General features: G+C 36.1%; 2 protein-coding genes across 6 annotated transcripts in view; one reads left to right on the top strand and one right to left on the bottom strand.

Annotated features, from left to right (window-relative positions):
• The window catches only part of Nuak (Nuak family kinase), a 32,246-nt gene extending 20,995 nt beyond the window's left edge, over window positions 1-11,251 (bottom strand). For all 4 annotated transcript variants that reach the window (XM_064034536.1, XM_064034538.1, XM_064034539.1 and 1 more), the window contains exons 1-2: window positions 11,037-11,251; window positions 1,444-1,549 (exon numbers count right to left, since the gene is read on the bottom strand). In XM_064034536.1, the coding sequence (XP_063890606.1) occupies window positions 1,444-1,544 (101 nt within the window). In that variant the 5' untranslated portion in view covers window positions 1,545-1,549; window positions 11,037-11,251. The remainder of the gene's footprint in view (window positions 1-1,443; window positions 1,550-11,036) is intronic.
• A 4,130-nt stretch (window positions 11,252-15,381) lies between these two features.
• LOC110384068 (uncharacterized) overlaps window positions 15,382-21,864 on the top strand; it is a 24,600-nt gene continuing 18,117 nt past the window's right edge. Inside the window, exon 1 of one of the 2 annotated variants that reach the window (XM_049846768.2) lies at window positions 15,382-15,722. The gene's annotated coding sequence lies outside the window, so the exon portion shown is untranslated. Of the gene's footprint in view, window positions 15,728-21,864 lie in introns of both variants that reach the window. The other variant, XM_049846767.2, reaches the window with a different exon arrangement.

Here is a 21,864-nt window from a genome sequence, read left to right as displayed (position 1 = left end):
TGTTTTCTCCCCAAGGACCTTCTGCTCGTGGCCGGAAAAATAAGAATTTTTCAAATCAGTTCAGTAGGTAGGTAAATCATTTGAATATAGCAGAATACTATGCATAAGGAAACAACTACATACGTAAGTAAAACGTAATAGAAGCGACTATTTTAAAAAGTGAATCCGGTCGCCTATTTAAAGAGTTCTAAATGACTGTTTAAAATGCGGACGAAAGCTATTTTTAGTTTCTTAACTGTTTGTTGGGAAGCGGAAGAACCATAATCCTACGTTTAGGGGAATCGTTCGTGTTGCAGGAAGTTAAAAGAAAGTTTAAAAAAGAATTTTCTTTAGAAATGATAAAGGACATGGTGTTTGAAGGAAAGGGTCAGCTTAATCTACAAAGTATAGGATTATCTTGCCCTCCGCCCTTTGTTGCAAGAAACATATTGATGAGGATAAAGATTAGCAAAACTAAGTTCAATGAATCTTAGCCTTCTTTCTTTGTTCAAGGAACTTCGGAAGGCAGCCAAGCTCTTTTAACTTAAACCAAAAACATCGATAGCTGCCCACGCGCCGCTCAATGCACGCAATACACGTTTGTTTAGTATTAGTAAGTATAGTAATGCAGAAACATTCAAATGAATCGGCCTCGCGTCGACGAAGACATTCACCCGATGTAGCATTATGTACATATTTTATTCATTATTGAGGAAGTTGCTTTGGATAATGTATGCGCCATAATGTCGGTGCAGAACAGTTATAAAAATATAGGACCTCATGATTCACAACAAATACTAGAAACTTCAAGGAAGCACTTAGCTGATACCAAAACGGTTAAAGTTTTCAACATTAAAGGCTTGAGTCGTCTTAAATTCGAGACATTTACCAAAGCTGCCCATTAAAAGCAGTCTTTAGGACATCTTAAGAGCAAAACGAATATGGTCAAAGTTCTCTTTAAGATAATATTCATGAATGCATTATGTCTATGGAATGATGTAAGAATCAACCTTTACGCCCACAAACTTCCGACGTTTGGCGTGTAGGTGAACAGTCTGACACCCTAAACCCGGTCATTGGTAGGTGACGCGAAGCTGTACCCAAAGCGCGTACACAAAATGTTCCATGTTGAATGCGGTACGTTACTAAAATAATACCAGTGTAAGCATGCATTGACGTAAGGATGGCGATGGCGTATGAACTTTACGTTCTTAGATCTCGGACAAACAAGATTCCGAACACAGTTTAAAATGGAGCATTCGCTATACTAGAATAGGGTTATAGGGCAAGATATTGCGTAATACATATCTGGCTTTTATATTGCGGAAACAATCAATCGAAGGCAACTGCAAATTCCAGGAAGCTATATATCATATTTTCATTGTGTATAACCATTATGTGAGAGATAACTCCGACTACTATTCATCTAGCAATGCGGTTCAAGTAAACAGAGAAATTGCTTACCTTTGTTTGAGCCTCAGCCGGTGGTCGTGCATTCGTACGTCACCGGTGTTCTCAATGCCGTCCATGATGTTGGCGGTACGCTTGCTATCGCCCACCACCATTGTGACTGTAACAAATAAACAATCCACTATCACGACTGGAATCAAGATTCCGATTGAAATAAATCATACCGCCATCGTCAATTAAATTGTTTAAAGAAGTATACCACACTGCACGATTTTCTGATACTTGTAATCTAGGAAATCACTCGGGGAATCTTCATTTTAAAATTAAATAAAAGAAAGAGGAAAAGTTATTTTGGCACTATGTCTAGCGATTATCTGACGAACCACAGGGCATTGTTTGATACAATTTGGGGAAACACCACACAGTCATTTGGAATTCGGAAGAAAGCTTCGGCCAATTAGTCGTTTGGCGAGTCTTCAGCGCAACTGTAGGTGTCGCCACATATATGCCACGCTTGTTTATAAGCTGGCAAAGAGAGTAGTTTTCCCGTCAGCGGGGACCCAGTGATTTATTCATAATGGCAATCTGTGCATACTAATAAGCCGATCGGGAAGGGACGCTGTTAAGGTTTAACATCCCATTGACCGCTACGATCATTGTTCTAAAGAACGTGATTCACGCCGCAAGTCGTTTGAGTACTCCACGCACGTGCGACGATAGCGCAGCTTTCCACTGAACCAAATGAGAAAGTATTGCATGTTACTTTCCTTATTCCTACATTAAGTACGTATTTTATCATTTTATGTAAAGAGAGCGAAAATTGCGAAGACCAGCAGTCAAATAAATAATGACTAATGAAGAACGCGCAAGAGTGATCGATCAAGATCATTTGAAACATCAGATTGACTTCCTCATATTCTTGATCGTATTTTTCTAACATTCTACGTTTTTCTGACATCAAACAAACACCGATATATTTAAGTCAATGACGAGCAACCATACAGTCATAAATAATTGAGAGAGAAGATTGAGTCTGCAAGTAGAGTTCGCCGCTTAGCTACCGACTAGCGAAGCAGTTGTTCATTAATTAAATTATTGCTTTGTAAATATAGTTAATGATACGAATAGCATTATAAATATGCGAATGTCGTAAAGCCACCTACATATTGGGTTGGGCGACGAAAATATCCTGCCACGTACTGTAGTAACACCTACTGGTGACTCGAACTTCTTATATTCCGAGGAAATGCCATTCCGGCTGCGTTTCTTGGAACAATACGTGTTAAACATATGCTCAATGTGTTACTATATTAGGTTTTGGCTGACTTGGATAAAGGGCAATAAGTCTTCTAAGATTATTTTGAACCTATAGGCAGGTACTGTATTCCACTTTCCAGAAGTAAAACGAATGTGCCTTAATTAGAGTAAAACTGTATGCTTGTTTACGGTTTTAAATCTAAATACTATGGAAATAAACACATAACTTATTTCAATATGTTTCCTTGTCGTCGATATTAATAAGGAAATTAACGTTATGATTAATGGCATACAGTTTCCTAGTGCATTAGTAGGAAATCTTAATACAGAACCTAATGGTCTGAAAACGAAGTGTATAACTGACGTTATTTAGTACTTACTGAAATAATTGACGTCATTGTATGCCAACCTAACTATCTAGCATTAGAACGATAAATGGCTAACAATTTCTGCACTGACGTATTCAGGTGGGTGAATGACACGAACACGAAGAGTCCACGAATAACTATGGGAACCTATTGTGAACTGGGATGAAAAACGTTGATTTCATTAGAGATTTAATTAGACACCATCACCAAGTTCCAAGTTTCTTCATACAGTGCTTATTCAAATATAAAAGTTATATAATAATAATGAATTTTGGCAGGATCATTGGAGTAGAAGTTTTACAATTTTCTTGGCTAGTCTGTTAAACTAAAAACGAAAGTGTTATGAGGTCAAGGTCTCCTAGATCTTTATTTAGGTTGCAATCTCAGTCATATACACTAGCTATTTTTTTTTCAGAGGGATTCAGTCCCAAGCAGTACCTATCTGTACTAAAATTGCTATCGATAGAAGCCATACCGCTATAAAGTATTGATTTATCTACGTTCATGGCCACATACTTAATGTAATTTCGAGGTATCACTGAGTGAGACTATGCATTCACAAAAGTCATGAAAATCCAAATACCTTCTACTGGTATTATGGAAAATGAAAATACTAAATGTATATTTAGATACCTAATCGTATTTTTGTGTTCGAAATCGCGCTAAATATTTTCTGAACATATCATGAAAAACCCCGACTGTAAAATACAGGGAAAGTGACGAATTTCAAAAGGTGGTGGTAACTGGTATGGTGTTGAAAATTAATCAGTATCATTATCCAAACTAGCGGTTCATGTATAACACTGTCAAAACAAAGAGGGTGCGTTAACAGCATTAAAAAAATGTTTATTTGTTTGTCAAAGCGGTCCGCCCCAGTCCCTGTGCGTGCTTGTTTTCATTAGCAACTCCACAAGTTCACCTCTGTTCACGCGTTCTCCAAACTCAGGGATTTCTTACTCTGTTTACAAAGTTAAACTATAAAACTTGAATTCTTGGTCCAGTTTATTTCGACCGAGATAAAACAATTCAATTCTGAAACTATTTGACATTGACTCATCGTTACATCTCGGACATTTTTTTTTTCTATTTCTGTCCACCTTGACTATTTCAAAATAATTTTAGTCTCATCTCTTAATAGTCACCGATTCTTTTCAATGAGTGTTAGTCATATTTTCCCCCCATCACACCTAAATGTAGACGCTGTAAAAAGCTCTCATAAAAGGGTCTTGAACTGTCGTAGTCGTTTGTTTTCGCGGGTGACCACGTCATCTTTACGTTAAAGTTTTGTCGTATCTAGGCCAGTTACATATAGGTGTCAATGTTTGTCGGTCGGAAACGCCGCGGCCGTCGGGTGGCATTGGCGTTGTATGAGCGTGAACGGTGACGTCCAGAAAAAATGTGGCGCAAGTAGCCAATTAACATGTGGGATAGTGTGGGGCCGGCGTCTCGGCGCCTCTATAAATATCGCAATCCACGTCCGCGCCCTCCCCGCGACCCGAGCTCAACCGGCAGCCGCAGCCGCTCCGCCGCCGTCTCCACCCGGCACCGAGGACCGCAATAATAAAGACAACATAAATCCCAATATCAAATCTTGACGTCATAACATGCTGATGAATCGACCCACGTTCAGTTTTATGACTGAATCCTCCGTTTCGAAAAGCATTTCTAACAAATACGAAACTGGTGAAACCAAAATTTGTATCCATGACTCATAACATTGGTGGTATCGACGAAAAGAAACAGATTTTTGCAATCTCATTTAAAAATGTTCCTGTGGAATTCCTAAACTTGCGCGAGTATTTTCAAAGGCAGAGGATCAAAAAACATAAGACGCAGTATCAAAAGCTCGCTGTAAATAATTAATAGCGGACACGACTGCTGTCAAAGCTGATGAATACTTTACACGTTGGCGATCGAACACTGGGCCAAATTAGAGTGTGTGTATCCCGGAAGCATAGTTGGCGGTCCCGGGGCGACTTGCTCCGGTGTCGGCGTCATCAGGCGTGTGTCGAGCGGACACAGAACGGCAAGCGCGGACGCAGCGATCGCGCTATTTTTGTTCACTCAACAGTTGAATAACCTCCAATCAACTATTCGCACTTGCCTACGAGCACGACTGAAACACCAACAATCGCTCATCTAAATGTGACCTTCAATTTGAAGCTATTTTCAGATAACTTTTTTATCAAAAATATTCAGGTAATTTGACCAGATATTACATTTTGGTCTCAGTTTAAGTAGTTTCACATATTCAGGGTAAACTTGGGTAGACTGTATTCAATATTTCAACACAATCTACATTCCTGAGCTAAACGGAAGAGAGCCCCACTTGTACACGAACTTTCATCCATAAAGGCAAACTTCCGCACAATAAAACTTATTTTCAGAGTAACCTAGTTTCTGTTGTCTATCTAAAGTCTGCATTCAACTGGGTTTGTAGCTTTAATCATAAGTTACCTGAGAATACAAACACAATGCACAGCTTGCAGGATGGAAAAGTTGTATTCTATTTGAAAATTATTCCTAAGGTTTATAGTATTCTAAAAAGTAGTTGACACTATAATGCTATAACATTGGTTTCTATAAAGTTTGAATGAATGTGGTGGTAGTATCAAAATCATCATAATATTCACATAATCCACGTAACTATTTCGCAAATACATAGGTACGTTGGGGTTGTTTCCAGTCTAACCAAACATAGGCGAGTGCAGGTGTTTTATAGAGTAACTGCCTCTGACCCCCTCAAGGCCCTCAACCCAGTAACATGCCTTGGTAAAACTGATTTTCAGACAGAAAGTCTGACTACACTAACAACTGCATAGGCAGCTGGGACTCACTATATTAACGTGCCTTCCCGATCTAAATTCAGTCGATCATTGCAAATAGTTTTTGCATCGATCGCTTATTGGAATATTGTTTAAACAACAAAACATCTTTTGCTATCGATGCATCAATAGTTCTAGCGTTAAATTAATCATAATTTATGTAGCAACATAATTGAACATAACTAATATTATTTCAACATTTCTTGACTGTTTCAACAAAATGTGAATACCATACATTGTTATTGAGTGACATTGGAATTAATCCGAAGGCTGCATTGGAAAACTACTAAGTATTTTAACGAACTTCACGTTAATTACTACATTATAATATAGGCCATAATAAGCGTTTAAATTCCACACGGGTCAGTTGACGAAATATAACACAAGGTCTCCAAAGCGAATTCATACGGACATTCTGATTTTGATATGCTATGATTCCTTGTAAGCAGGATCATATCAACTTAAAAAACAGGAACAATAGAAAACTCGGGTCTATCAACTTGCATGTGGAATATTTATGTCTTAAACACAAAACACTGGACAGTAGACAGTTGGACAATTGGAGTAATCTTCCCGAAAGGGGAAGAAGGGTGACTCAATCCGATGGCATACGAAAGCAGCGTCTAGTAGACAATTCTGGACCATAAAGACATTATTTATGTCTTTATTATTTATGGAACATAAATTAACTGCAATAAACGCAAACATTACCATTTTATTAGAAACACTGGACAGCCGCTGTTGCAATTCCGGCAAATTGAGTATTTATGCAATTTTGCGGAAAAATTAGGAGAACAACAGAACTAACAGAATCTGCTACAGAATCTGTTACAGTTTTTTATTGCGTTTCAGATTATAAAGGCATAATTCATAACTTAAGCCATTTGGGGCTATGAAGAGACACCGAAGCAGCTCCATTAACGAATCTGAATATAGCGTAGAAGTGTGAAAATATTTTTGTCGTAACTTTATAAATTGGCAAAGAGTCTAGAACTAGTACCAATGAATGTAGCAAAAATAGAACATAATTCCATACCGCTGACTCAACGTTGTTTTGTCTAAAATCAAAGCTGTTTCGAGGAGTTAAGTGATGTTTGTTTAAGGAATAAGGTAACCAAACCTATTTATTATCTGCCCGTATTTATAAACGGTCGTTGCACTCAAGAGCCCTTACAAATTATATCCGGATCAACAAAACCGTGTTTGCTCAGAGCACTCAACTCTTAATTAAATAGGAACATGAGGTCACAACACACGAGTTTACCTATCCTACATCTGATGAATTACGTAGGTATATTTGTGGAAAATGAGGTCGATCGATCACAGCATGTCTACAGGACTTGCAGGATTCCTAACTTACTTTACCAATCCAGTTGGCATTAACGTAAATACGGCACAGAAACAAGAGTTCCTCTAAATTCTACTTCGCGTTGGCGATTTCCCGGCCATTGCCCCTGGTACACCCACTCTGGGTAAGAGAACTGTTCATACGATCTTTAACATGTACTGATTCAGGTCAACCCAAGATACAGAGCTGGATTTTTGGGTAGCAACTGAAGAAAATAGATTTTTTGAAGAATCTTGTCCATACTACAACACCTATTTTAAAGTTTTTGCAAGCCACGATGTTTGCTTTGTTAGAATAACAGACTAACGAAAAACCTGGAAACGAGAGGAAGTGTGACAAATGGGGAAGTACGCGAGATATTTTTATTCAGGTAGCGGTAAGTATCTTTAGTCAGTCAATACAATAATAACTGCTGATAAATCATGAAACATCAGCTGAAAAACTGAACAAGAAAATCGGCGCAGTAAGGCGCTTGAACGAATTCATGACCAGAAATAGTGTTCGTGCGCAGTTTTGCGTCTGTTCTTCTAGTTTACAGCTTCACGCGTATTCGACCACACCAACAACTCGTTAAAGTTGGCTAATACTATATTGATTTGGAGTAAGTAGGTATGTATATCCTCCCAAATCACGAGTTTTGACTTCTGATTCGGTAGCTCAAGTCTTTGAAATAAAATCCATCGCGGTGGATGTAAAACAACAAGAATAGAGGCAAGGTCAGACAGCCGAACTCATCTCAATTGTCTTGCGATATTAGTGTAATTTATTAAAACGCTCTAATTATTTTATTTTTATCATTTCAAGTAAGTTCTTCTCTGAGTGAGAAATGGAAGAACCTCAAAATGATGCGATCTACATGTTTTACCAGCTTTCTCTAATCTGATCAATTGATTGATCCAATAATATTAGACAAAAACGGCTTGATGCTTTCTAGAGTGAAAATAATCACGTTGACCTTAATGGAAGCCTTAGAACGTGACCTTTAGACATTATAATATACCTGGAAAGCTAAGTAAGCGTATGTGTCTACCGAAGCAAGGATCAATGGAGGTTCAAGGTTCACTGAACGACGAATGTCGTTCACACCTAAGTTTAATAAGTCACGTATGTTATAAGGGCCTACAGGGAATAAGAAAATATAGAAACTTAATTATAAAATGTGAACTTTCATGTAGAAAAGTTTAATAATGTTAATAGTAGTAAGTAAATAATTGTAAGAGTTGGCAATACACAATAGACTCTCACTAGAAAATCTTTCATCCACGTATCTGTTGTCCCACATAGCTATACATAATAATAGCTTTGTACTTAATTATACAGATTTCATATTGTCATGTGATTGATATTGATTCAAAAATCTAGAGCGCTAGCATCTTGAGAGACGTTTTCTTTGTTGAGAGTAGGAGGTCATGACCCTGTCACTCTTTTGTATCAATAGTCTGTGGGCATCAGCTGTGTACAGCTGTTCAGTATTTTTGCAAGCTGACCTTGTGCAGCTATTCAGTGGCAATTTTATGAAATGTGTGACTGGTGTGACACTACTGAAAGTCGCCATTAATGTTTCTATCACATCATTATGACACTAGGTCTCGTAACATGTTTTGCATTATTCTGTCTTTATTTCTAGCTCAACGTTTTAGAAATGAATTTTAGGGCCTGTGTTATATTTTTTATAAGCAGACCATTTTTTACATGCGTTACTGAGTTTTTTACCTACTAGCATTTTGCAGTGTATTTAAAGTACATACACATCAAATCACAACAAATAAAGAGTAATGACAATCCTCCAAAAGCAACACTTTAGTTTGGAAGTCGGCCAGATAAACACTATAGGTAGCATGTGGCAATGCCATACATATGAAAAACATTTAATTCATAACTAATAACTTCTTCAGTAGTACATTTATTTACATTTCATAATTTATTATTTGTTCAAGTCACTTTTTGTCTCTGTGAGAGTATAACAAATCTCATTAAAAAACAATAAACACACACTAGGAAACATTGTAAGCAAATTGGTCATACTATAAACCTTATCAGACTCGTCTGAATACTATCGACTTCTTGAATTCAGTGTTATCAGCTATTCAATACATTGGCATTTAAATCACTTAGCATGGCATTGAAAATACCTTATCAGTTGTTTGTAAATAAATAAACACTTCAGCATTAAATCAACATGTCAGATAACAATGTAAATAATAACATGAAGTATGCCTTATCTAAACAGTAAGTGCCAACAAGGAAAGTAAATTGTGAATCATTTTATACATAGAAATATGTCTGAAAGATTTCATTGTACTTTTGTGTGTACCCGCAGTTAAATCATCTGCCTAGCTTTTTCATCATCTTCATTGATTAAATACTTTTTACAATGGCATTATTAGCTCAAGTTAAAAGACAGATTGGAATGTACCCAAACATTTTCATCACTGTTGACCCGCTACCATCTGCAAGTCATTCTCAAAGATGAAAGAAAAAGTAAATTCCTTTAATATTCTTAAAAATAAGTGAGCTAACTTGACCAATCTGTATCTGTGTCAGACGAGCTGTAGGTTGCATACTGAGAAAAAACTACAGACCCAGTTTTGTAGTTATTATTAGAATGGAAACACTGGACTACAATAAACCAACGGAAAGCTTGTTTTTGTCACTTAAAAAGTGATAAATAAAGCTGACCAGATTGTAGGACATTCATTACACTGTATTTATTAGTGTAAGTGCTAATATAAATATCATCTGATGTTTGTACTTTCTCCAACACATGTAAATCAAAAGTATTTTAGAATGAAACAATGAGTCATTCAGTTTATTTATAAATAATTCTCACATATTTCTTACATGACATTTCTGTATAATTTATAATAATTATGAATTAAATGAAGAATATATTAAGAATGCAGTGTTTTGTGTTTTGTGTGTTTAGCTTTTTTATTCCAAGATTAATTATGTAGATAGTTTGTTATGCACAGGAATGCATAACAATCAGTCTAATGTATGTAATCTGGTCATCCAACTATCTACTGTCTGCTTGCAGTCTAAATAAATAATTCATGGCTATCTGCTCTGTATAACATAAAATACATTAAAAAAATAGTCAAAATTAAAATTACATAATACCTTAGATAATAGAAATTATAATAGTAAAATGCATTGGAAGTAATATTGTGGACCTGCATTATAGAGCTGCGAACTAATAAAATAATAATATATTCAGCGATTGGTTACAATATGATTCTTGTTGGAATAGGTACAGCAAACCATCTCTCAGCAATTTTCCTGTTATTTTAACAAATCCATAAAATTATAATTTTAATTAATAGTTTCATTGAATATCTATGAAGCACAAGATGGGATATTTTAGAAAATGATGTGGGCTTATATTTTCTGTTTATAATTTTATTTGACTTCACATTCTCTGACCTATTTCTAAAACAATGTTTTTAAAATAGTTCCTCAATAATTTGAACCTTAACGCGTATGCGATAAAGGCTGTGGAATGCTCTGATGAATCATTCTGCTAAAGTTTATAGCAATGGGCAATGTGTGCTGATGTCATGCAGAGCACCCAGTTACCCAAAGTTACCAAAATCTCTCCAACGAGTTACGCCCGACGTCTTACACACCTACTGTACTTCCAACAACTCTAAAATAACATATGCTGCCTAATAAAGAAAGGAATGCTCCAACCACATGAAGATATCAATAAGAAGTATCTTTAAAAGTTCACATTCTTATGTAATATTCCCAGTTTGGACACGTTTCTTTATGGAACCTTATGGTTTAAATTAAAATTTTAGTAGGACATCACATGGAAATCGAAGAATTATGCGTAGGAGGCATAAATACCTTTATTTTATGTGTAATCCAATATCCAGAAGAAAGTCGCAGTCCTATTTACACACGAGTTCACTGTCATTCATGAAAAATAACACACCATCACTATGCAGCACTACACAAATTTTCACTTAAAACTATATTTTTATGTGAAAATATCACATAATGCGCCATTTTCGCAATAAATCCGAAGGACAGCAATCGGCAATCGCTGCCATCTTTTTTGTCAAATGCACGTCAAATGTCTAAAAACTAAATATAGCGCTTGGAACGAACTCTGGTGTTATTTTTAGAAAATACAACGAAACTTTTTTACTAACCTACTAACGACATCTTTCCAAAGTTCCTTGACTATTCCACTCGTTAATAGATGGCGCTTTCATACTATTGGATGAACATCTCTACCGGTTGAAAGATGGCAGTAGATGTCTATCGTAGCAAGGAACGAAAATTATAATGTTGATAACCCGAGAGCCAGCGGCTGCCTGACCTTTGCTATTTATTAAGAGCTGTGTACCTGTGGGTATGAAGGAAAGACGCCTACGTTTTTCAGACGTTGCGTTTGGTGGGCATTGTTTAGCGATGTAATTGTTTTTGTAGCTTTTCATTCTGATTAATAGCAGGTAGTAAGTACCGTACCTATCTATCTAAGCTCAGAAGCAGAGTATTTGCTGAAATCCTCAGATCCCCAAAAGCTCTAACATTTTTTTATTGCATTAGATTCATTGTTCAAAAAGCCTTTGTTAAATGCTCTTGTACAATTAGCACTGGATGAACGAGCACCTGTGAATTGTAGTAGATAGATAAACAGTTAGCATTTAGGTATTATATATCCTTGTTGGTAAATCCTTGCAATGTGAGTTTTAAATGGCTACAAAAGAATATATTTCAAACTGAAGTTCGCTTCACTTTCGGCCACTCCTGCGTTGATTGTTGGAGGCGGAGATTGTAAAATTGTGTCTCGTTACGTTATGCGAACAAAATCCGGTTGACGTCATTTCAGTCACATCCTCTTACTTTTTAGTTCAACTTTGTTATGAACGCCTTTGTGCAGGACGATCACCTACTTACTTTAAATGGAAGGATTAAGAAAAAACTGTATTTTTTCGACGACTTCGTCCGCGTTTTCAAATTGAAGCCTAATTTTATCTCAATGGTTCAACCATCTCAGCGTGAAAGCGTAAAAAACAAACTTATAGAATTTAAACTAAGTTCATCATCATTTCCCTAGCCTTTTCCCAACTATGTTGGGGTCTCCTTGCAGGCATTTAATCTAAATTATAAGGAGTTAATTAAGTAGTAAGTGACCCACGAAAGGTTACCGGATCTAGAATGACTGTAATTATCTTAAATGTAGGTGCACTGACTAACCGTACCTACATGTTCAAGCGTTATTCAAGCATGCCGGTTTTGGAGGCTTTCCAATTTCAGAGCGTTCACGTTTCACTAGTTCGTGATAGGTTACTCTTAGCTCCACTGACTCTACTTCCTTCCGCTCATGTAAAACCACAGTTACATACATACCTACTTTGCAAGATGGAGGGTTCGTACTAGCACTAGAGAATATAGGTACATACATACGTGTATCACACATCATTATATTCCACTTACAGAAACCTTCATTATCCAGAAACCTGCACACCAGATTTTAAGGATCTGTAATATGACCTATATGGTAACCAAGCGGACATGAGATCCTCTAGACAAAATTCTTAGGTGTAATTGTGTGAGGTACCAGTACATACCTAGGCAGGTATGCTGCAAACTAAAATTACCTCCTATAAAGGGTAAAACTTTGGGAAGTCTCCAAAGCCGCATGATCGGTAAGGCTGAGCCTGGAAGTGGTAAAAATAAACCTTGCTGTTTATTGGCAGGTATTTGCGATATTTGTATTCTCCAATTTGCGGTTATGATTTTACGGCTTTACGGTTTATGAAACTAGTGACCTAACTGAAAATGTTACAAAAAGTGCCCCTGTAACATTATTACCATTACGCACAACAGTTATTTATCATAATTATCATAGTTAATTATAACGTAACCTAACTTTCTTCCCCATTCCAGGCGCTCATACAATTGGTAGGCATAGGCGCTCAATCAATACATCCAATGTATGATTAGATACGTACAAACAAATTATTGGTTTGTCCGTTTATAAATGTAAATGTATGAAATGTTTGTAACTTTTTTTTTTCTTTTAAGACAGACGTATCTGTTCTCTATTCTAGCCTACCGGAATGAAAGTAACTGTCAGCATTTTCAAATAGATTTCAATTTGTCCTCCGTGGATTTCAGATTAGAGAAAATGTAACAGGACCTGGCGAACCTAACGATGTATTTTCAGTGTCATAATTACAGGATACATATAACATTGTAGTTCAGATTGATGACTGACACAAAGTCAAAGGCCACCATGATCCGGTCTCTGATCGGACACGGAAATAACCGCAAACACAGTCACGGGCCAAAGCTAGTTGCTAATAAGTGTATAACGTAACGTATGCGTCACGACGTTTGCACGACGTCTTGTTTGCGTGTAGTTAGCGCGCAGGGACGGTGAAAGTGCTTACGTAACGATGCAGCGCGCCTGCGCAGCGCAGTGCAGCCGCTGCCGCTGCAACTCGAAACTGCTGAGGTAAAAGGCACATTACATTAAACACTGATTAACAGTACCGGCTATTGTATCAGCTGCAAAACTGAGCAAGTTTTGATCTTTAATTTTTCGGCTATGCCTTATGTTTAACTGCAATTTCAACACTTCATTTTAGCTACACGCGATCAAGGAATTTGGTTGTTGGTTTCCTTATTTTCACACTGAAATTATGGTGAAAGTTTGACAAATTATTTTTACATTTATTTTGAAATTATGTTCGTTGTTTGCCTGCCTTTATGATGGCTGAAAATGTTTTATCTAAAAACTTATCCTGTCAATTGAAAATTTTGGACCAATTACAACCACACGTATTCAGAAAGAATTTAACATTTTAGGAGAGTCAAATTTTAGTAGAATTCACGGAGCGCCCCGTGTGTAGAAAGCTAAATTCTAAATCCATTCTACCGAGCGCGATATTATCAGTGTCCTAACAGGGAAATGAGTTAACTGACTAGTGAACCATGTCACTTGTCTAGTTTGGTATTTCAACAGCAACTAACAAGATTTTCTTATTAAAAAGTCTCTGTACCGGCTGCAACTTCCTCTGTGCATTACGGAAAGAACCTTCGAGAACTAAGTTACATCTATTTCACACTTCTGACATCGTATGTATGTCAAATAGTACCGTGCTATGTCCATATTAAATCGGTCACGATGACGAATATAATCTATACAAAAGGAGAGTCACGTAATACACCTACTTATTTATCATTTTCCTGGTATAGGCAGTGAAAATGTTTTGTTTTGATTGCCCAATGAGCTACGTAATGTTTAATTTGAAAATGTTCATTCAGAACGAAAGTTTAGCTCGCCTTGGGAAGGACCTGTTACCTTGAATTGTGTAAATATAATGAAGTTGAAATTTGTATTTTAAAATCAACAATGTTTGAATTGAAGGTCATTAATATGCAGGTTGTACGGCATTCTAATTTGTATTCAATAAAACGATATGATTTAAATAAATCTGAAATCATAATTAAAAGTTATGCAACTTTTATAGGCACGTTGTGATGTTGTTCGAATTTGATAGAACTAGTTTTTATTTCCGAGATTAAAAATCTGTCACCTTGTTTTTATACCTAAAACTAAACCCTAGGTTTACTTTCGAAAACTTTTATTTGTATAAAAAAGAATTTCTTGTTAATATACAAGTAAAAAATGGTGGCTTTTGTTTCCCTATATAGTTTTATTCCCTAATTTAGAATTTTCTATAATAAGACTCGTTTATTACTTATTGATTTGTAGTAAATTAGGTGTAACAAAAGGAATATAATAATAATTATTAAAAGCAATATCCAATTTCGATACCAAATTGTAACGCTCAGATGTTCACATTCTCACTTCAGCTTTCACGCAGAATCTATTTAACAACTATTTAACGGAGAATCAATCCTAATTGACTATCAGTCCGATTACATGGTGCTTATCTTTCTTTTTCAACGCAATCATTATGGTATTCAACGATTTTTAAATAAGAATTTGAACAAAAAGTGAAGGCCTAAAATAAGTATACTTACTCTACTTTGAGCTTCTCGAGTAAATAATTATTATGTAAGTAAACAAACAAAACAAGACATGGACTGGCTGTTGTCTGCTTACATCTGGTGTCACGGTGGTGGACAAAGTGGCCGGAAGTGACGCCACGGCCGCTTAACTCGATGATGACTCGTTGATTAGTTAGCAAAAACTGTGCAGCCAAACACTATGAGACAAGAGCATTGATGTAACAGCTGTTGCGGCGCGGGGACGATACTTTTCTCTCGAGTTTCTCCGGTCGGCGCGCGCGCAGTCGAACCTCCGCCGCGGGAAAACACGCGCGTCTTTACTTACTGTCCATGTCCATACCTCCCTTCACGCTCAACTAAGTTATGAGCGAAATTATACGATTATATTAAGAAATTTGTGTGAAACCCCAGTTTATAAAAGCGAGCATTGTGTTTGTGTAATTGATAGGCGATAGAAAGTTGGCTAACTTGTTGCCTGGGTGAACAAACGTATAAACACCGTATATTTTACAAGTTGTGCACCAGTGCCGGTGGATAACTGTAAGGTTTGTTTATTGTCTTATTACTTACATTAACTATGTTATTTATAATTACGATGCGATCAATTAAAACTTGACTAGTTTATTAATCTATAATGTCGCTACCTTCCTCATTAGCAGGTACTAATACCTATCAACAATGTTTGATAACAGTAATTAAATAACGGTAAACAATAATTTTAATTACATTTCCGAATGAGGTTTCTCGGTGACTAGATTGTAATTGCATAGAGCCATTTAACAGAGAAAATTCAGTTAAAGACCTAGGAGAAAGGACCTACACCACATTATAAGAAAAAGGAGTAGATAAAAGAACAACAACTGCACATGCAATATGCAGCACCTACCATCCGCAGCACCAATGCAGGTTTCTGATCAGTATCAATACTGATTAACATTGTAGTTTTGAACATTCTTTAATACACGTGGACTCCATTCAATGTTGCCAACAAGGTGCAATTGGTTCTGCTTTCCCTGAAATGTGAAATGAGGATGAAGGCATTAAAAATACATAGCCATTATTCGATTGATGTCAATATTATATTGACATCAATTCAGATATATATTCCAGTGAGCACTTTCTTTTGTTCAATTGGACTAAAAACTTTCGCGAATCAAGAAATTATAATTAAGCCCAATGCTTGAGATCTTTTCATAATGATTTAATTGTACACACTGTCGGTATTAACAAGATGTTATCTCAATTAAAACAAGAAATTGACTATGTATCTCGACAGTTAGCTGACGAAGTAACTTGCCAACTGCAGCTATATAACACGTTTAATATAGGACTGTTCCTAATTGACTAAAAGTCATGTGAATTGTGAACTAAATACTAATTTCGCAGCGTCGAGTACTGTCCTCCATTTCTTTCGTGACCATTGTAGAAGGAACAATTGTGCTCCCACGGCACCGATATTAAGTACCAACTGGTTTCTTTCGGCTTCTCGCCGTTTACCGTAATTACACTTGCACGAGACACGAATACATTAAATGGGTAACAAATACACGAACTAATGACGTTAAATTACTTTCATATTACGCGAAAGAGCAGTCGGAGGAAGAAAGTACCTATTATGTACTGCAGGACGCATTGCGCCGGAACGGATGAGGAAGTTAAGAAAAAAATGCGTTATAATAGCAATATTAGTGATAGTTTTATGGATATTTTCAAGAAAATTATATGATGATGTCTGTTTTCTCTTATGCTAGAGATACATAGCTGCAGAGTTGCAGATGACTTAATAAGTCGTTAAGTTAAATCTCTTGAATATTATGTCTGATCTTATAATGTAAACGTTTCAAAATGTAACTAGAATGGAAAATATACGCTGGGTAAAAACTGCATTCACTTAATATCTGTATTCGGCGTTGAATTTACGCAAAATGGATACTTTGAGTGCCAAGCGTATTGCCGGCACGCATTTGCACAATCCGATTAGCTATGTATCTAGGTTTGAAAGGGGCAATGGTGCATAGAAGGTAATGTAATGCTAACTGCCCTTCTATTCTGACCATAAAACCCCGTGGACACCGTAATGACCATCAGTCACTGTCGCCATTGTCTTAAGTACTTCGCAGGCGCCGTATGTAACTGCCGATAGTTTTTGTCAACAATAAGTTTTTCTCGAGTTGCGGTAATCTCTTTGAACATTGTTACACCAGCATGCATTGTGCGTTACTCACTTCGCGTTACGTAAACTCACATGTGACATAAACATGAAACTGCAATATTTGTCTCCTTCATAACATAAGTCATACTTAGCCATGTTTCAGAACAAATGCCTAGAAGGTCGATTGATACGTTTCTTGTTCGTACAATTGAATACAACCGAAAAAAGGGTTACAAATTCAAATGCACAACGTAAAACAATTGGTGTTGCCGTTCACCGAATGCCAATATGATGAAACCGACTTTACGTGATATATTTATCAATCAGGTTGTAGGTTTACGAAAGTCTAGCGCGGCAGCGCCGAGGTAACGGTTGACGGAGCGCTGCACCTCATATAGAGTGCATTCAATTAAATTATGTTAATTAAAAAGGTTTGATATATGGAACAGTTTTAAACGCAAGCGATTTTTGTGGAACAGTTCAGCCCTACAAATATGACAGCAGTTTTCATGCGTTCAAAGTAAGTACACAGCGTCATAAAAAAATTGTGTCAGGATATTGTGTCCAAGACGCACAAATTGTCCTACTAACCTTGCGCGTCACTTCCTCTATGATTTATGTTATTAAACTTAACCGTGGACATTAAAGTTTATGTGCGTTATTAACTGTGACTATCATCATTACCGAGACTCGAGATCCAAGAACACAATTAGACCGTCACAGTTGTTCAACCTCGACCTGCAAAATGCTGCATATCGAGTGTCCTGCACTCCTTAATATGTATTATGAGTAGCTACATGGAATCCCAGTGCTAATTATAATTATGTCTCGAGACACAAACAATACAAATCCTAAAGCCCCCATTAAAAAGAAATAAACTTCATATTAATTCGGGATTTGTATGCGCAACGCATACTTGATTATATCGTATGATCTAGGTAGCGGTTATCATATTAATATTGTATTAAATGTTCGAGGTTCGAAGGCTTCATCAACGTTAAAACTTCCTCTTGATACTGCACTGTAATGTAGGTGCAAGGTTGTCTCAAACATTTATTTAAAGTTAAGTATGCTCTTTTCAAATAGCGGCTAATGTATTGCATCCTGCGTCCGCGCCGGTCAAATTGTTTCAATGACTATATGATATGAAAAGATTGGAGTATTTTAGGTACCTATACTTAGCTTCAGACTTCCTAATGATGAGTTGGTCATAGTTCTCCCAGAGATGTATACGAAAAAAAATAACATTAGTATAATTTTCAGGTTATATCACACCATTTAGAGAATTCATTCCATTACTTTTTATATAAGAGCAAGAGAAATGTTCGTAGGTAATTGATTGACTCTCTGAACCATTATGATGGTAAAATTAAAGATGCTTGTGAAAGTAAATTAAATTGAAACGTTCCATTTCATTTCAAGGTTCCATTCGTATTTATTTTTTATTTATAATGGAATTTATTTAAATTAATGGTAAAGCCCTAATTTTAAATTTTAATTCTTCACTATCTCGTTCTCGTGAACAGAAAATCTTTATACATATGTTGTTATAGCTTTCGTGCTTCTTTTGTTTTCTCCTCTGCAGTTTGTACCGTAAGTACCTACCTTTGAGAAACCGTAAGAAAGTAATGTTTTTATTTTATTACTATGCTAATGAGCTGACACACTTTAAATTATTGTGTTGGTGGTCTCATATATCTATTCAATTTATATCAACTAATCTAGTTGTAAATAAATGTCAGATACACTGTTTGTTTCATTACTATAATATGGACTAGGTTCTGCCAGCGGTTTCACCCGCATCCCGTGGGAACTTCTTCCCGTACCGGGATAAAAAGTAGTAGTAGAATTTTTCAAATCGGACCAGTAGTTCCCGAGATTAGCGCGTTCAAACAAACAAACTCTTCAGCTTTATAATATTAGTATAGATATGATTAATCATTTATAATATCATAATCAAACATTTAATAATTTATTATCAAGTTTTCCATGAACAAATAGATCATCAGGTCAAGATTTTCTGATGCATTATTGTTGGTTATATAACAGCCTATTAAGCACGATATAATATATAATCACTTGGGATAATAGCTTTCTGTGATAAATAATTACAGTTTAATGTCTATCGGCGATTTCTGTTGTAATGTAGCGGGTTTTATGGCATTAGTGAATAATCAATAACATTTCTAAATAAGGCTCTCTATTCGCTTAAGTTAATGTGCAGTTTCACTGTTGTCACTAGTTACAGGAGAATGGAAACTATATTTATATGTTCCTACAGTACTTATATATACGTACCTATTCTTGTTTTTATGTACTTTATAAAGCTGAAGAGATTCTTTGTTAGCTTGAACGCGTTATTCTTGGAAAGAAATGGTCCGAAAAACAAAAATTTGTATTTATTAGGTTCAGAAAGGTTTTTTGGAATTTTTCTGGTTCTAGGGTATTTAGTTTATTTTGTTATTAATATTTACAATACATATTTACAATAAAAATCAAAAACTATCCTAGTAAAACAAACAACTAAAAAGCGTCAAAAAATTCGTCCCCATCGCTGTCAACTGGGAGCGTGCCCAAGAGGCTGGCAGCATTACCTCGTTGGATCGCCATGCTGATTCTTTGTCCGAGGTAATAGCCAGCCTTCTGGTCACGAGAAGCGTCTTTTCTAGCGTATTGATTTTTTATTATTTACATTAATTAAATAGGTTACAATTTTAATTGCCTTCTGTATAGTAATATATAGGAAGTTCAGGAGTTGGCGCTAGGTAGGCGTAAATGGAAGGAGCTGCACCGACAAGAGTTGGGCTCTTAAATTTAAGAAGAATAGTAATACATATATGTAATCATACACTGAATTAGTGTGAATAAAAAATACGCAATCAAACCAACTTTTAAGGCACATGAACCCAATTATCATCCCAAATTGATCATCAAAATTACATTTCTACGAATTAACTGACATTACATTGACGCAATTGACCTTTCAATACAAGCATTTAATTCGCCTCATAATTACTTACGTTATATAAGTTTGAAGTTTAACGTAAGTACGGGTTAACACTTAGTTCTTACAAAAACGTCTAATTAGTTAAAACTACGTAAGTCGAGGCGCTAATTGTGGATGCTAAGTGAGGTAGCTTACTCGTAACTTCGTTGACTGTGATTGACAAGTTATATGTCTGACTCTAACAAACACGCAGGCCCAGCTTGTCCAGCATTGGAAGCATTTTTCCACCTTATTGCTAAACGTGATCTTAATAAAGTTCCAGTTTTATTACTAAGTTTAAACCACGGTCAGGCACCAACTGTCGACAAGGTTGTGACGGCGTCTTGACAATTTAGTTAAAGAGTTATGATACTGGGCACTGGGCAGGATTTAGACCAACTCTTTTTGTGAAAAAGATATTGAAATAGTGTAATTTTGAGCTTTTCCTATTTCGTAAGAATAAGGATGAAAGTTTTCTCTGGGTTTTTTTAGAAAATGTTTGAAGTTGTTTCACAATAGTTTAGGTAGATTTAGTAACTGACGTTTTGAAATAATCAACAAAACTGAGAAAAAGGACATAGAACAACTTATCATTGCTTTTTCCTTAAATTAGATTATAGTAGTTAGTAGTAGTAGTTACAGCCTATTTATCGTCCCACTGCTGGGCACAGGCCTCCTCTCACACGGAGAAGGATTGAGCATTAATCACCACGCTTGCTCAATGCGGGTTGGTGATTTCAGACTATATAGTCCAGGTTTCCTCAAGATGTTTTCCTTCACCTTTTTATCAGCCATTGGTGTCTAAGATATACTTAGAAAGTACATACAAACTTAGAAAAGTTGCATTGGTACTTGCCTGACCTGGATTCGAACCCGCGCCCTCATACTCGAGAGGTTGGTTCTTTGCCCACTAGGCCACCACGACATTCTGTTTTAAATTATTAGATTATACCTGCTATTAATATTCCTATCGCTTGGGGTAAGAAACAACTCAGTTTGCTAAGGCCTACTGGGCACCAACCAGTTCCCCGCGGCAATAATCTTGAATATTATGTATTTATGACGAAGTCGTCAACACTTTGATATTATCGAACGGTTTCTGAGTCACTGGTACTGCAGAATACATATTACGAAACAGCTTTCCACCAACTTGATTTAAATCCTCGCTTTCTACGGCTATTGCATCATAAATGTTCCTTATGATTAATTTAATATTTATTGAAAACAAGTAAAAGGCTTGCCTTATAAACTATTAAATAAAAATAATTTGCAACAAAAAGATAATGACTACGGAAAACAAACATACAATTTGCTTCAACGAACCTTATAATTATACAATTCAATGTCGCATGACAATGTCGTTAATCAAACATAAATGTAGTGGTATTGGAGTTTTAATAAATATAGTAAAAAAAACGAGAAAACATAACAAGCGTGGATGACATCTAAAAAAAATCTAAGTAATGCGTGACGTCCCTTAAGTAATGCGCGTTGATGTCTTTTATACGCGAAGCACAGTTTTATTTTATTACAATAACTATCTC

Source organism: Helicoverpa armigera, chromosome 4, assembly GCF_030705265.1.
Source record: "Helicoverpa armigera isolate CAAS_96S chromosome 4, ASM3070526v1, whole genome shotgun sequence".
Lineage (NCBI taxonomy): Eukaryota > Metazoa > Arthropoda > Insecta > Lepidoptera > Noctuidae > Helicoverpa > Helicoverpa armigera.
The sequence above is the reverse complement of the archived record's forward strand: the minus strand, read 5'-3'. Positions and strand labels throughout refer to the sequence as shown.